Consider the following 15,920-nt stretch of genomic DNA (forward strand, 5'->3'; position numbering starts at 1 on the left):
ATTAGGGACTTCTGACAGTCCAGCGGTTAACACTTCCTGCTCCCTATGCAGGGGCCACAGGTGGGATCCCTGGGGAGCACAAGACAGCCAAAAAATTAAACTTAAGAACAAAAAGGAATTTTGATTTAAATTGAACTAAAAGGAGAGATAATCAAACCTAATGTATGTGCTAGTAAGAATGATAAACGGGCTTTGATAGAAAGATTGGCTCTGCTTTAACATCAGTTGGTAAAACAGTCTGAAAACCACATAACAAGATGAGATCAGTAAAGATTACTACTGCTACACTTTGAAGTAGGTAAATAATTTCTGTTGTGAACTAAGTTACACTGATCTAGTTCTCTAAAAAATAAAATATTAAGAGTAAACTAAACCCAAATAAGCAGAAGGGAAGAAATTATGAAGTAGAAATAAATAAAATTTTTAAAAACCAGAAAAACAGAGAAAAAGCAATGAAACCAAGAGTTAGTTTTTTATTTAAAAAAGATCAACAAAATTGACAAACCTTTAAGTGAGACTAACCAAAACAAATAAACAACAACAAAATTCCTAAAATCAGAGACTAAAGTGGGGAGGGATAGCACTATTGATCATACAGAAATCAAACGGTTCCAAGGGAATAGTCTGAAAAGCTTTGGACAATGTAGATGATGAAATGGACAGACTCCTAAGAAAGACACAGAGTACCAAAATTTACTCAAGAAAAAGAAAATCTGAACAGATCTATAGGAAGAAATTTCTATGAAGAACATCCCACAAAGCAAAGTTCAGGCCCAAAAGGCTTTCCATGTGAATTTTATCCAATATTTAAGAAGAAATTTTTATCAAACTGTTCCAGAGAACAGAGGAAAAGGGAATACCTCACAAATCATTTTATGGCCAGAAATACCCCAACAGGCACAAAAAAACTACAGACCATATCATATCCCTAATAGAGATACAGAAATCCTGTACAAAACATCAATAAAGTGAATCCTACAACAAATAAAAAGGATTATACACCACAACCAAGCAGAATTTATTCCAAGAATATAAAGTTGGTTTAACATTTAAAAATCGATTAGCATAATATCCACATTAATAAAGAAAAAGAACAAACATGATGTCAATGGATGCCGACAAGCATTTAATAGTAGCCACTACACATCTATATTAAAAGTTCTGAGGGAACTCCCTGCAGCTAACAACATATTACAACATGGAAGACTGAATGCTTTCCCCTTAAGATTAGGAACAAGGCAAAGATATTCCCACTTACTACTATCAGTAGCCAATATTGACAAGAAAAGAAATAAAAGCTGAAGTGAACTTCCTGTTCACAAATGACATGATCTCACATGTGCTTGTGCTCAGTCACTATGCCACACTGACTGTGCAACCCCCGTGGACAGCAGCCCACCAGGGCCTTCCGTCCATGGGATTCTCCGGGCAAGAGTACTGGAGTGGGTTGCCGTTTCCTTCTGCAGGGGATCTTCCTGACCCAGGGACTGATCCTGGTCCCTGGATTGGCAGGTAGGTTCTCTACTGCTGGACCACCAGGGAAGTCCCAGTCTCACATAAACCGTAAAACTTCACACCAAAACACTAGAAATAACGAGTTCAGCAAAGTTGCAGAGTTCAAGATCAATGTACACAAATAGAGTGTATTTCTAATAGCAGCAATTAACAATCAAAATACCTAATTAAGAAAATAATTTCATTCACAATATAAAAAAAAATTTAGAATTTAATAAAGCAAGACTTACACATTAAAAACTACAAAGCATTGCTTTAAGAAATAAGAAACCTAAATAAATGCAAAGACAGCCATATTAACTGGCTGCAAGACTTACTATTGTTAAGGTAGCAATTCTCAATGCAATCTCCATCAAAATCACAGGTGACTCTCACAAAAGGAAACAAGCTGATCTTAAAATTTAAATGGAAATGCAAAGGATCCAGGAGAAACCAAAATGACCTTGAAAAAGATAACAGGAGTGAAGGACTTATACCTCCCAATTCCAAAATGTTACCAGAATGCTACAGCTATCAAGAGACTGTGTTACTGGCATCAGTTCAGTTCAATGGCTCAATTGTGTCCAATTCTTTGTGACCCCATGGACTGCAGCACGCCAGGCCTCCCTGTCCATCACCAACTCCCAGAGTTTACGCAAACTCATGTCCATTGAGTCAGTGATGCCATCCAATCATCTCATCCTGTCGTCCCCTTCTCCTCCTGCCCTCAGTCTTTCCCAGCGTCACAGTCTTTTCAAATGAGTCAGTTCTTTGCATCAAGTGGCCAAAGTATTGGAGTTTCAGCTTCAACATCAGTCCTTCCAATGAATATTCAGGACTGATTTCCTTTAGGATGGACTGGTTGGACCTCCTCACAGTCCAAGGGACTCTCAAGAGTCTTCTTCAACACCACAGTTCAAAAGCATCAATTCTTCAGTGATCAGCTTTCTTCATAGTCCAACTCTCACATCCATACATGACCACTGGAAAAACCATAGCCTTGACTAAACTGACCTTTGTTGGCAAAGTAATGTCTCTGCTTTTTAATATGCTGTCTAGGTGGCTCATAACTTTTCTTCCAAGGAGCAAACGTCTTTTAATTTCATGGCTGCAATCACCATCTGCAGTGATTTTGGAGCCCCAAAAAACTAGTCTGTCAGTTTCCCCTGTTTCCCTATCTACTTGCCATGAAGTGATGGGACCAGATGCCATCATCTTAGTTTCTGAATGTTGAGTTTTAAGCCAACTTTTTCACTCTCCTTTTTCACTTTCATCAGGAGGCTCTTTAGTTCTTCTTCGCTTTCTGCCATAAGGGTGGTGTCATCTGCATATCTGAGGTTATTGATATTTCTCCTGGCAATCTTGATTCCAGCTTGTGGTTCATCCAGCCCAGTGTTTCTCATGATGTACTCTGCATATAAGTTAAATAAACAGAGTGACAATATACAGCCTTGACGTACTCCTTTTCCTATTTGGAACCAGTCTGTTGGTCCATGTCCAGTTCTAACTGTTGCTTCTTGACCTGCATACAGGTTTCTCAGGAGGCAGGTAAGGTGGTCTGGTATTCCCATCTCTTCAAGAATTTTCCAGTTTGTCATGATCCACACAAAGGCTTTGATGTAGGCAATAAAGCAGAAGTAGGTGTTTTTCTGGAACTCTCTTGCTTTTTTGATGATCCAACAGATGTTGGCAATTTGACATCTGCTTCCTCTGCCTTTTCTAAAACCAGTCTGAACATCTGGAAGTTCACGGTTCACAGTCTGTTGAAGCCTGGCTTGGAGAATTTTGAGCATTACTTTACTTCCGTCTGAGATGATGCAGTAGTTTGAGCATTCTTGGGGATTGCCTTTCTTTGGGGTTGGAATGAAAACTGACCTTTTCCAGTCCTGTGGCCACTGCTGAGTTTTCCAAATTTGCTGGCATATTGAGTGCAGCACTTTCACAGCATCATCTTTTAGGATTTGAAATAGTTCAACTGGAATTCCATCATCTCCACTAGCTTTTGTCGTAGTGATGCTTCCTAAGACCCACTTGACTTTGCATTCCAGGATGTCTGGTTCCAGATGAGTGATCACACCATTGTGATTATCTGGGTCATGAAGATCTTTTTTGCATAATTCTTCTGTGTATTCTTGCCACCTCTTCTTAATATCTTCTGCTTCTGTTACGTCCATACCATTTCTGTCCTTTATTGTGTCCATCTTTGCATGAGGCTAGACATACGAGTCAATGGAAACTAATTGAGATTCCAGAAAAAAAAACAACACACATTTGTAGTCAACTGATATTCAACAAGGGGGCCAATGCAAGTCAAAAGTGAAAAGAAAGTGGTTCCCCCCCACTCCCGCAAGAAATTGCACAGGGACAACTGAATAACCACATACAAAAGGATGAATTTAGACTCTTACATTAAAACCACACATTAAGAAACCAACTCAATGGATAACAGGCCTAAATATGAAAGTTAAAACTATAAAACTCTTAGAAGAAAACACAGGAGTGAATATTTTTACGATCTTAGGTTAGGCAAAGATTTCTTAAATATAACACGAGAAACACATGTAAGGGAATTCCACAAGGTGGTCCAGGGGTAGAACTCCACACTTCCATTGCCAAGGCCTGGATTCAATCACTGGTCAGAGAACTAAGATCTCGCAAGCCATACCATGCCCCTCTACCTGCCTCCAGAAAAACAACAACTTTTACAAATCAATAGGAAGACAACTTAATTTTTTCATATGAGCAAAAAACTATCTGAATACACATTTCATCAATAGCACATGAAATTTTATTCATATTAAAGCCACAATGATATCACTTCACACCCACTAGAAAGGCTATAATCAAAATGGCAAGGATGAGAAAAAAAAAGACTCCTCATGCATTGACGGTGAAATGTAATACGGTACAGCCATTCTGATAATTTCTTAAAAAGTTAAACATAAATTTACGACATAACCCAGAAATTCCACTCAGGTCTCTTTCCCAGAGGAAGTAAACACAGGCCCACACAAAGACTCGCAGGTGAATGTCCCCAGCAGCACTATTCGTAACAGCCAGAAAGCAGAAATACTCCCAATGGCAATTAACAGGAAAAGGATATGCAAATTATGGCAGATCCATTTAGTGAAATACCCTTCAGCAATAAAAATGCAATGGAATGCAGATATATGGGATGACATGGATGGACACTGAATAAAGAATCAGCAAACTGAATCGCACAACAAAGGATTCCACACCATGACCAAGTGGGATTTATTCCAAGAATGCAAGGTTGGTTTAACATCTGAAAATCAATTAATATTAATTAATACCATATTAATTAACTGGAGTAGGTTGCCATTTAATTAAATGGAGTAAGCAATGGCAGACCACTCCAGTGGTCTTGCCTGGAAAATTCCATGAACAGAGGAGCCTGATGGGCTACAGTTCACAGGGTCACAAAGCCTGAGCACAGCGCAGCACACAGCACCGTGTTAACAAAGAACAAGAACAACATCATCATCTCAGTAGATGCCAGGAAAAACAAGCCCCATACTGAAGAACACATTCTGTACAATTTCATTCTGTACAATTTCATTCACATGTAATGTCCAGAAAAGTAGATTATCAGTTATCAGGGACTGAGGTGGGAGCAAGGACTGACTACCAATTGGCACAAGGAATCTTTTGAGGGTGATGGAAATGTTCAAAAATTCAATGCAGGGGTACTCTTTTGCCCCCTTCTGATGCCTATGTCAGAAGCTTTCTCTATCTCCTTTATACTTTAATAAAACTTTATTACACAAAAGCTCTGAGCGATCCAGCCTCGTCTCTGGCCCCGGATTGAATTCATCTCCTCCAGAGGCCAAGAATCCCGCATCTCATCGTTCAGTAACAACCTTTCATCTTGGGGGCTCGTCCAGGATCCTTCAGGACAAGATGGGCCTGATAATCTATGTGAGCCTACTTCTGCTGACTCCAAAAATCCTGAGTCTGCCGTTTGATCCTCAAGACAATGCCTTCCTGTCCTGGGCTCACTCCTATGCTGCATTCCACAATCGGTCTAACTGCTGGGTCTGCGGAGCACTCCCCACTTCATCCGTGGAAGGCTTCCCATGGTGGACATCTCCACTTCAAGGAAAGGACTTTCTCCAAGTCTGCAAATACCTTCAACAATCACATGTGATGCCTCTTCTTAAACTGATGACATCTAACAACCTTAAGATGGACTGATGTAACTATGGACACAATGTGACTTTTCATTTTGATTTTAACTTGGTTTAATGACTATTTTGCCTTACATCTGTAACTGTATAATGGGGTTTTCTAACCGTCTAAAAGCTTTTAATTTACAAATAGTTGTCCGAGCTCCTATGAGTGCCACAGCCTCCTCCAACTGTTACTTGGAGCCCCTGGATCAGACATCCTCACTATGAGGATTAGGAGAATATGCTGCCTCACCAATTTAGGGACAACGCCCCTTGTCAGCTCGGAAGCAGTTATGGAATGAGAATGACGTCCTTTTTCCCTAGGCAACATAATTCTCCTAAAAGAAAAGGGGAATGAGAGAGTCATTTCCTAGGCAGGTTGATAAGAAGTCTAGGGGTCCCCAAGGAGAGAGAGGTCTGGGATATTCAAGGAGGAAGAAAGGACAAACTTTTTTACTTTTTTTCCTCTACATTCCTTAGGATTATATAACAATAATGTATCCTGCCTAAGGACAGTCTTTGGATTAAACCCTCTGGCTAATTCTGTTATCTTAAAACATAAATTATGGGAGTTGGTCTGGTCTTTACAAGGATGTATCCTGCCTGAGGATGATCTTTGGATTAAACCTTCTGGCCAACTCTGTTATCTTAAGATGTAAATTATGGGAGTAGGTCTGGTGAGGTCTTTACAACCTCCAAACATTCTTTGGATTCACTGGAGAGCATGTAACTCCATTGCTAATACTAGCAAAGGGGGTACTCTTTTGCCCCCTTCTGATGCCTATGTCAGAAGCTTTCTCTATCTCCTTTATACTTTAATAAAACACACACCAAAAAAAAAAAATTCAATGCAGTAACAGCTGCACAACACTGTAAACTTACTAAAAATCTTTGAATTAGGTACGTAATTTAAACCTCAATGAAGGTTGTTTTTTTTAAAGATAATAACCTAAATTCTAATTACAAAACAACTATTAACATCTTAAGAGCAAAAAAACTCATCATTTCAGCCCTTATACTTAACAAACTAAGAATCAATACGAATGTTGAACTAAAAAATGAATTTACCAGAACTAAGTGGTTCCCTGAAAAATAAAAACTAAACAGTCAATTCTACTAACCAGAATTTTGTTTAGAGCCCGATGATCCTCCATGTTCTAGCTTTGCTTTTTTCTTCTTTGATGACGACGCCTCAGAAGACACAGAACGTTTTTCTACTACAGGAGTGGAAAGAGCTCGTTTTTTGAACAGCTCCCGTTCTCTCAAAAGGCTTGGATCCATAATGCTGCAAAGGTAAAAATAAGTTTTTTTGATACAGATTCAAGTCACTCAAATCTATATGCCAAATCCACAGGTCTCAACAAAAGTTACTTCCCAAACAAAATTGCCTTTTATTACCAATTCTCTAGGACTTGTATTCATTCACTTCCTCATTCACTAAAAAAAAAAAAACCTTTAATTTGTGCCTGTTATGTGCCAAGCACTGCGCTAGGCACTAGTAAAGAAAAACAGGATTATTCTCTAAAGCTCCAGAACTTAAGCTTGTCCAAGACGACCGCCACTGGCTGAAGTGCCAATTGAGCACCTCAAATGGGGACAGAGTTGAGATGTACTCTAAGTGTAAAATACACACCAGATTTAAAAAGACTCAATACAGGGACTTCCCTGATACCCCAGTGGTTAAGACTGTACTGACAATACAGCAAACACAGGTTCAGTCCCTGGTCAGGGAAGGAAGATCCCTGAATGGCATGAGGTGCAGCCAAAAAACTAAAAAGACTCATTATAGTGAAAAAACGTTTTAAATTACTGAAATATTTCAAATGGACTATGTGATAACTAGAGATTAATGTAATAATATTATGGATATACTGGGTTAAGTAAAATATTAATTTGCCCTATTTTTTCTAAATTAAGGCCACTAGAAAATTTTAAATTACATGTGTGGCTGACACTCACAGCTCATACAGTATTCCTACTGGACAATGGTGCTTCAGAAGCACTGGGCGGAAATTAGGAGACAGATTTAGGCTCAATGAAAAAATAGAACCATCAGAATTAGCTGTTAATTAAAAGGTTTATTTTCAAACTGGTGGACTATCATAAACAATGAAGAGGCTGAATTAATATTTGTTAAGAAATATCTACAGAAAACTCCTGATTTGGAGGGAGGTGGGACTAGATAGATTTCTTTGGATTATTTTCCGTTTTAGAGTTCAACATTCTGAGCAACTTCAGTACAACCAGAGAAACCACAGGTTATTCAACAAGTATTTTATTTTTATTTCTTTTACCATTTATTTGTATTAGTTGGAGGCTAATTACTTTACAATATTGTAGTGGGTTTTGACATACATTGACATGAATCAGCCATGGTTTTACATGTATTTCCCATCCCGATCCCCCCTCCCACCTCCCTCTCTACCCGCTCCCTCTGGGTCTTACAAGTATTTTAAAACACTCCTCTCTTGTCTGAACTCTCCCTAGAACCCTACGGAGAGTCTCAGAAGTACACAAGATGACTATGTAAATGATTTCTACGCTATTCAGACTAGTGTTCATCATAAGCAAACTCTCAGAGGAAATGTAACGGAGCAGGACCCTATGGTCCTTGCCCCCACCAAGTCCTCTGCCTGCCTTTTCTTTGTGGAAAACTTCAAAGTTTAATCAGAGAAGGGAAGAAACAAAGGAAAACAATCAAAGGAGACTAAATAATAATAATGTAGTCAGTAAGCATAGTCAGGGACTTCAGCTCCTTCTCAAGTACTGCAGATAACATTTTGAGCCATATCCTGTGAGCTTGTCTTACAGATACTGAAACCCAGGTGGGAGAAGTTACTACATGATGACCACACTGTACCCACAACAGAAGCTGCCACAATTCCGAGAACTAGCCTCAAAGAGATGTGAACAAATGGACCCTGGAACTGAAGATTAACTGTACCTATAGCAGCCAAGGTGACGCTGGTCAGACCACTGGTGACCAACGTGAAGATGACTGTCGAGCTGACTGTGCTGTTTCTGCAACAGCCCCCTTCTTTTATCTATAAAAGCTCTCGCCCCACCACCAATGGGGGGGAGGGGGAGGTGGCGCAGTGAGTCGGCCTTTGGACAGACACATGCCCTCTCCGGGCCTGCTTTATTTCAAAGAAGCAAACTTTCCTTTCCTCCAACCTGGCCTGCTTACTGGCTTTTGAGCGGCGAGTAGCCAGACCCCACACACCCTTCTGTGATGAAAAAGAGACTCTTACACTTTGAAAGCTTTCAGGCCTGGAGTAGCTCAATAAGTATTTTGCAAATGACTAACAAACAGAAGAACATCTTTAAATTGCCCTAGCCTCACTGTTAATAGTTTTACAAGCCTTTATTAAATGTCTTCTGTTTGTGGGGCACTCTACTGCACTGCAGCCTTTGGAAAGTTTTGGAAGATAAATCCTTGCCTTCAAGAAGCTTACGTTTGAGAACATGAATGCACTCAGCACCTCGCTTAAAAAGCAATGAATAAATAAAACGTGACTTAGCGTGCTAAAAGTTAAAAACGTAAGCACTGAATATCACTCAGTCATGAAAAAGAATGAAATACCGCTATATGCACAATATGGACCTAGAGATTATCACACTAAGCAAAGTCTGAAAAAGTAAGACAAATAGCATATGATTTCATTACTTGTGGAATCTAAAAGATGACATAAAGGAACACATCTACAAAACAAAAACAGACTCATAATTGTAGAGAACAAGCTTGTGGTTGTCAAGCGAGAAGGGGAAGAGAGAAGGGAAGGGTTGGGAGTTTCGGATTAGCCGATGCAAACTATTATACAGGATGGATAAACAGGTCCTACTGTACAGTACAGGGAACTATGTCCAATATCCTGTGATTAAACCATAATGGAAAAGAATATGACAGAGTGTATGTTTAACTAAGCCACTCTGCTATACAGCAGAAATTAGAAACACTGTAAATTAACTATACTTCAATAAAATTTTATAAAAGCACTGATAAGAAATAAACTTGTCAAACTTCAGGTAAGGAGAGAAGAATCACTGACCCTGGACCTTGAATCTAAGACCTCCCTAAATTCCGACCCCTAACAGTAACATGACCTAGGGAATCCACTGCTGCTGCTGCTTCTGCTAAGTCGCTTCAGTCGTGTCCGACTCTGTGCGACCCCAGATGGCAGCCCACCAGGCTCCCCCATCCCTGGGATTCTCCAGGCAAGGAAACAGGAATGGGTTGCCATTTCCTTCTCCAGGGAATCCACTAGACCTCTCTAAATCCAATTTCATCATAAGTAAAATGAGGATACTACCAATGCTGTCTACATCTAGCCCAATTCTAAGAATAAAATGAGAAAATGTTTGTGAAAGTGGTTTTGTAAGTAGCAAAGCTAGACCAACATGTTATTTCAGAACTATTATTTTGACTTGGATCTGAAAAGAAATAACCCAGTGATTATACTCAGATGAGGAAGGTAGGAGACAGTCTTGGGGGAGGGAAAGTGTATTAGAACAAGAAAGAATTCCCGAATGATGTGGTGGGGGAAGGGAGGGGGGAAACAAGCCTAAAACAACAAACACCTGCTGATTTCACCTTGTAAAGACAGATTATTAACCCAGGCTTTTATAACCACGATTTTAACACAGATTTAAATAAAAGTCTTACAGTTTACAAAGACCTGGATGTTTACAGCATTTGAGCCTCACAACTCTATGAGATACCAGGTATTTATGCTATTACACCTGAAGAGAGTTAAGATCACACAGCTGAAAGTACACAGCCTGGACGCCAGGAGACTGATTCCTAAACCGGGTGCTCCTTATTCCAGAACTAAAATGCTGGTAAAAGCCTCCAAAACAAAAGCGACCTGAGTGGTATGGGTCAAGTTCAACGGTACCTAGAACAGAGGGTTTAATGTCTTCCACCTTTTTCTCAGAAGACTACTCCGCACCTGAAGAGTTTCACGTGTACTGACCTGTGTGGTAACAGGACACATCAACCTCCCCGTTTTACACTAAAACACACATCACTACCACAACTCAAGAGAGTTCACGTGTTCCCCCGCTGAGAAGCCAAAAGTTCAGCGAAAATCCACTTTATCATTTGATTTCTTTCAATCTTTCTACTCTTTTCCTCTCTTGCTTCATTTGCCTGCCTGAGCCTCGCAGGGGCCAATACTGCTTTGAATAGCCGGCAAGCTGAGAATAAGAGACTGCTTACCCCTGAAAAGACAGAAACGTAAAGGTGGAAGGGGAAAAAGTACCGCAGCGACTTGTTTTGGAAAATGTCTTTAGACTTTGCAGAAAACTATTGTAACTCAAGGTTAGGAATCATTCCAAACTAGGTTTCCAAGAGGCAGCTGAAAAAAAAAAAAAAAAAAATCCGTGAAGGAGCACCTAAATCACAGCCTTTACTTGGCTGGGCGCCGCGGTTCCCCAAACTCCACACACCTGGTCCGTGCGGCTACAGCTAATGTTAAGTTTGGGGGCTCAGGAGAGGCACGACCAGCTCTCCAATTCGAATTTCCCCTCTTTCCAACCCAAAACTTTGCTCACTGACCCTCCGGCCTCGGAAACAATGCTCCCGAGCGGCTGTAACCGGGTTAAGCGTTTCGGGCAGGAAACCACAGCCCCGGCTCCCCGGGGGATGGGCGGCCGCGTGCCCCCGGGAATGGGAGGAGGCCCCGAAGAACAACAGGCTCCGCGCCCCAAACCCGGCGTCCGCAGCTCCTACCTGAGCCCGGAGGGCCGCCCCACGCGCCCCGCCGCCGCCTCCCAGCGCCTCCGCCTGAACCAGCCGCCCACGCCCGCGTGGCTGCCGCTTCGGGCTCGTTGTCAGCGCCTCCACCTCCCGGCACGCATGCCCAGCGCGGCCCCGCCAGCTCGGGGGTCTCCGCACTGGCGGCGGCGGCGGCTGAGGCGGCGACTCTTCCCCCGGCTCCGCCCGCCACTTCCTGATCGGGCGGCTGGGAGCTCAGTCCCGGTAGGCACCGCGGCGCCTCGGCCGCCGAGAAGGCGCATGCGTCATCCCGTGCTCCGCCCAGGTATCGCGGGAGGGAAATCTACCAACTTGTGCGTCCCGATCTCCATGACAACGGAAGGATGCCTGGGGGAGGGACGTAACTAGGAATTGAGTCACTTCAGTTCAGTCCCTCAGTCGTGTCCGACTTTTCGCGACCCCGTGGACTGCAGCACTCCAGGCCTCCCTGTCCATCACCAACTCCCGGAGTTGAGTAGCCGCAGCTAAAATGGTGCGACTTTACATTAGATGCCTTTCACTGTCACCTAAAATTCGGAGAACATTGTTCCAGCTCTCTCTCTACACACCTGAGTGAAACAATAGACCCAGTGAAACTAAATGACTGGTTCGAGACAGCACAGCTAGCAAAGGCAAAGTCTGAAGCAAATTCCGGTTTCTGAACTCCCAACCCCCATCCCTGTAAACACTCACACTCTTAGAAAAGGATTTGGGATTCAGCAGCAGCGTAAAGGGGTAAAAATAAAAATAAAGCGGCTGAAAACACAACTGCCCTTGTCCACAGCCTGCAGTGTATTGGAGCGTGTCAAATTGTGCTGCCGGCCTTGCCTCACTCCTGCAGCCTGAAGCGACCGCATAGTCAGTGCTCTTCTATTTTATAGCTGTCCTTTAGTTAATGCTCGTTACTCCTCAAGTTACTTGTGTTTCGGTTTTCACATCTGGGAAATGGGAATAATAAGTGAACTACCGCAATGGGTTACTTTCATTGGACTGTTGTGAAGGTTGAATGAGATAATAAATAAAATTTTAATCAAAATTTGGAAATAAAGCCAAAAGATGATTGTGTAGGTTTTTTACATTTTTATCGTGTTTATTTGAAGCATCATTGTGATACGCAGGCTCCTGCTCTAGTTGTGGTGCAAGGGCTTAGTTGCCCAGCAGCATGTGGGATCTTAGTTCCCCTACCAGGGATTGAACCCACAGCCCCCTCATTGGAAGGCAACCAGGGAAGTCCCTGTATGGCTTTTTGAAATTTATTTCATTCTATAGGATTTTGTAATAAACACACTTCATATTCATTTGACACCCTCGGGAAACATAACTTCATTTGGATAACAATTTATTAGGACTCAAAGGTTTTATAACCCAGGAAAAACTGATGAGGTGTAATGAGGAGGAGCAGTTATACACTGAAAAAAAAATTCCAAAGCTTAAAATTACATTGTCCTGAGAAACATGAGCCAGTTTTGTATAAATTTATTTTTATTTCATCCCTCCCCCAGTGATTATGTAAGTCCCAATTTACCATGTAAGTCCCAATTTACTCATGGAATCAGTTCTACCATTCTGCTAGCTTCCTTCTTAATGAATGAGAGAATTCCTATAAATGAACAGTGGCTAGACCATATATGCTGATAAAACTCTGGCCCACTTGAGAAACCAAGCCACAGCCTCTGCAGCAATCAGCTCAGAATGGTCAAGATTTACTCAAAGGCTGCCAACTTCCCTATTTCAGACATCCTTCCTCCAAGTTCCCCTTCCAGCGTATACTAGAAGCATCCCCCCCCCCAACTTTTTTCCCACTATAAAGCTTCCCCTCTCCATGATTGCTTTTGAATCTCTGCCAAATGCAAGAGATGGTGGCTGACTCTCTTGCTTAACATTGTAGCAAGGGATGTGGTCTCTGTTCTCATTTGAGTGGTTCATTTTTTAGTGTTTAATTGTCACCCTGCTTATTTAACTTATATGCAGAGTACATCATGAGAAACGCTGGGCTGGAAGAAGCACAGGCTGGAATCAAGATTGCCTGGAGAAAAATCAGTAACCTCAGATATGCAGATGACACCACCCTTATGGTAGAAAGTGAAGAGGAACTAAAAAATCTCTTGATGAAAGTGAAAGAGGCGAGCGAAAAAGTTGGCTTAAAGCTCAACATTCAGAAAACTAAGATCATGGCATCTGGTCCCATCACTTCATGGGAAATAGATGGGGAGACAGTGGAAACAGTGTCAGACTTTATTTTTGGGGGCTCCCAAATCACTGCAGATGGTGATTGCAGCCATGAAATTAAAAGACGCTTACTCCATGGAAGGAAAGTTATGAGCAACCTAGACAGCATATTAAAAAGCAGAGACATTACTTTGCCAACAAAGGTCCGTCTAGTCAAGGCTATGGTTTTTCCAGTGGTCATGTATAGATGTGAGAGTTGGACTACGAAGAAAGCTGAGCGCCAAAGAATTGATGCTTTTGAACTGTGGTGTAGGAGAAGACTCTTGAGAGTCCCTTGGACTGCAAGGAGATCCAACCAGTCCGTCCTAAAGGAGATCAGTCCTGGGTGTTCATTGGAAGGACTGGTGCTGAAACTGAAACTCCAATACTTCGGCCATCTCATGTGAAGAGTTGACTCATTGGAAAAGACCCTGATGCTGGGAGGGATTGGGGGCAGGAGGAGAAGAGGACGACAGAGGATGAGATGGCTGGATGGCATCACAGACTTGATGGACATGAGTTTGAGTAAACTCCGGGAGTTGGTGATGGACAGGGAGGCCCGGCGTGCTCGATTCATGGGGTCTCAAAGAGTCGGACATGACTGAGTCACTGAATTGAACTGAACTGAATAAAACTTGGATACATACATACTCCTTACTAATCACTTGAGACAGAATTTTAACAATTAGAGAATCATTCTTTGACAGAACTAGATTTACCAGATGGACAGCATGCAAGGAAGTTAGAAGATAAACTAAGGTATTAAGGTACATTAAAATTCTGAAGAGCTTGAGCAAATGCCAATTCAAATTAGCCCCAAACCAAAAATGGTTAGCACTCCACTGACAGAAACAAGGGGAAAGTTTTTTTACAGAGAAGGCAAGGAAGCAAATCAAAGAAAGTATTGATTGGTTACAGCTCTTAAGTGGCTGCCTTATTGGAAAATCCTAGTTGGCTGTTGGTGATTAGTTCTTAAGTTTCATTTTTTTGGATTCCAGTGACTCTGCCTTAGGTTATCATTTCACATGTAGACTTACCAAGGCTTTGAAGCCACCCAAGTCTATGGCCTCCTTGTTTAAGTAGTTGGACAAAATGCTCACAAGCATTCCTTTATTTCAACATTCTGTCTCATTTCAGGCAGTTGGAACACCTATGTGGTGGTGGTGGTGATGGTCTAGTTGCTAAGTCGTGTACAACTCTTGTGACCCCGTGGACTGTGGCCACCAGGCTCTTCTGTCCGTGGGATTTCCCAGGCAAGAATACTGGAATGTATTGCCATTTCCTTCTCCATGAGATCTTGCTGACCCAGGGATTGAACCCAGGTCTCCTACATTGAAAGCAGTCTCCTGCATTGCAGGTGGATTCTTTACCAACTGAGTCAGCCCAGAAGCCCTGGAACACCTATAGGACATGTTAACCCTTCTAATGCCAATATTAGAATATGTTGCTTATAATACAAACCCTCAAATCTCAACTGCCCCCACCTTTACCCCAATATTATAGCTGTTATTATCATTGTCCAACTAGAACCCTCTCCTAAACACCCCAGCAAACCATTAAAATAAATAAATGATCAACAACATTAACCAGTGGCATCATTCCTCTTTATACTGGCTATTTCCTGTGATGAAGTCATAACACTGAAAGCAATGACTGCATTCATACAAAACACTTTTGGGTTATATCCTGCACTTTGAAGGTACTCTTCAAGTGATACCAAAGATTAAGTCCCTATATGACCTGTAAATAGGCCATTTTTGTGTCAAACATACTTACACATAAACAACACACTTACCAATGAACTAAAGCAGGATTCTGTTTTTGTCTGCTGGTAATGTTGACTATGTGATGACTGAATGATAACCACGTTTCCAAACATCAGCCCAAATTGGCCTGATTTCAGAGAATTCAAGATGTGAGGCTAAACATACAGACTTTCATTCTGCCTTCTCATCCTTGTTACACAACATAGACGCCATGCGGATGGCTTCTAAAGCAACCTCTAGCCAGGGCTCAGGGAAGGAATAGGAAAAACATTTCACTCTGAGGTGATGTGAGGGACGGCTATTTGTGTAATATACACCGTCTCCACAACTGATGCTTCAATAGTTTAATTATTATAGCCTCAATATTTCCAGGTCAGAAGGGTGTGGTGAATGTCAAATTATATGAAGAAGGATCCAAGCTACTAATGCAATAGCAATTTATGTCTTATCTCATGAATGCTTAAAATACATTGCATACACTTTGGTAGAAAGTGTGGTGACTTCTTC

General features: G+C 41.7%; 1 protein-coding gene across 1 annotated transcript in view; it reads right to left on the minus strand.

Moving 5' to 3' along the window:
- The window catches only part of GTF2E2 (general transcription factor IIE subunit 2), an 80,989-nt gene extending 69,366 nt beyond the window's left edge, over positions 1 to 11,623 (minus strand). The window contains exons 1-2 of the mRNA XM_061134501.1: positions 11,416 to 11,623; positions 6,806 to 6,969 (exon numbers count right to left, since the gene is read on the minus strand). Of these exons, the coding sequence (XP_060990484.1) occupies positions 6,806 to 6,965 (160 nt within the window). The 5' untranslated portion in view covers positions 6,966 to 6,969; positions 11,416 to 11,623. The remainder of the gene's footprint in view (positions 1 to 6,805; positions 6,970 to 11,415) is intronic.
- Positions 11,624 to 15,920: the final 4,297 nt, after the last annotated feature.

Source organism: Dama dama, chromosome 32 (genome assembly GCF_033118175.1).
Source record: "Dama dama isolate Ldn47 chromosome 32, ASM3311817v1, whole genome shotgun sequence".
In the NCBI taxonomy this organism is placed as follows: Eukaryota; Metazoa; Chordata; class Mammalia; order Artiodactyla; family Cervidae; genus Dama; species Dama dama.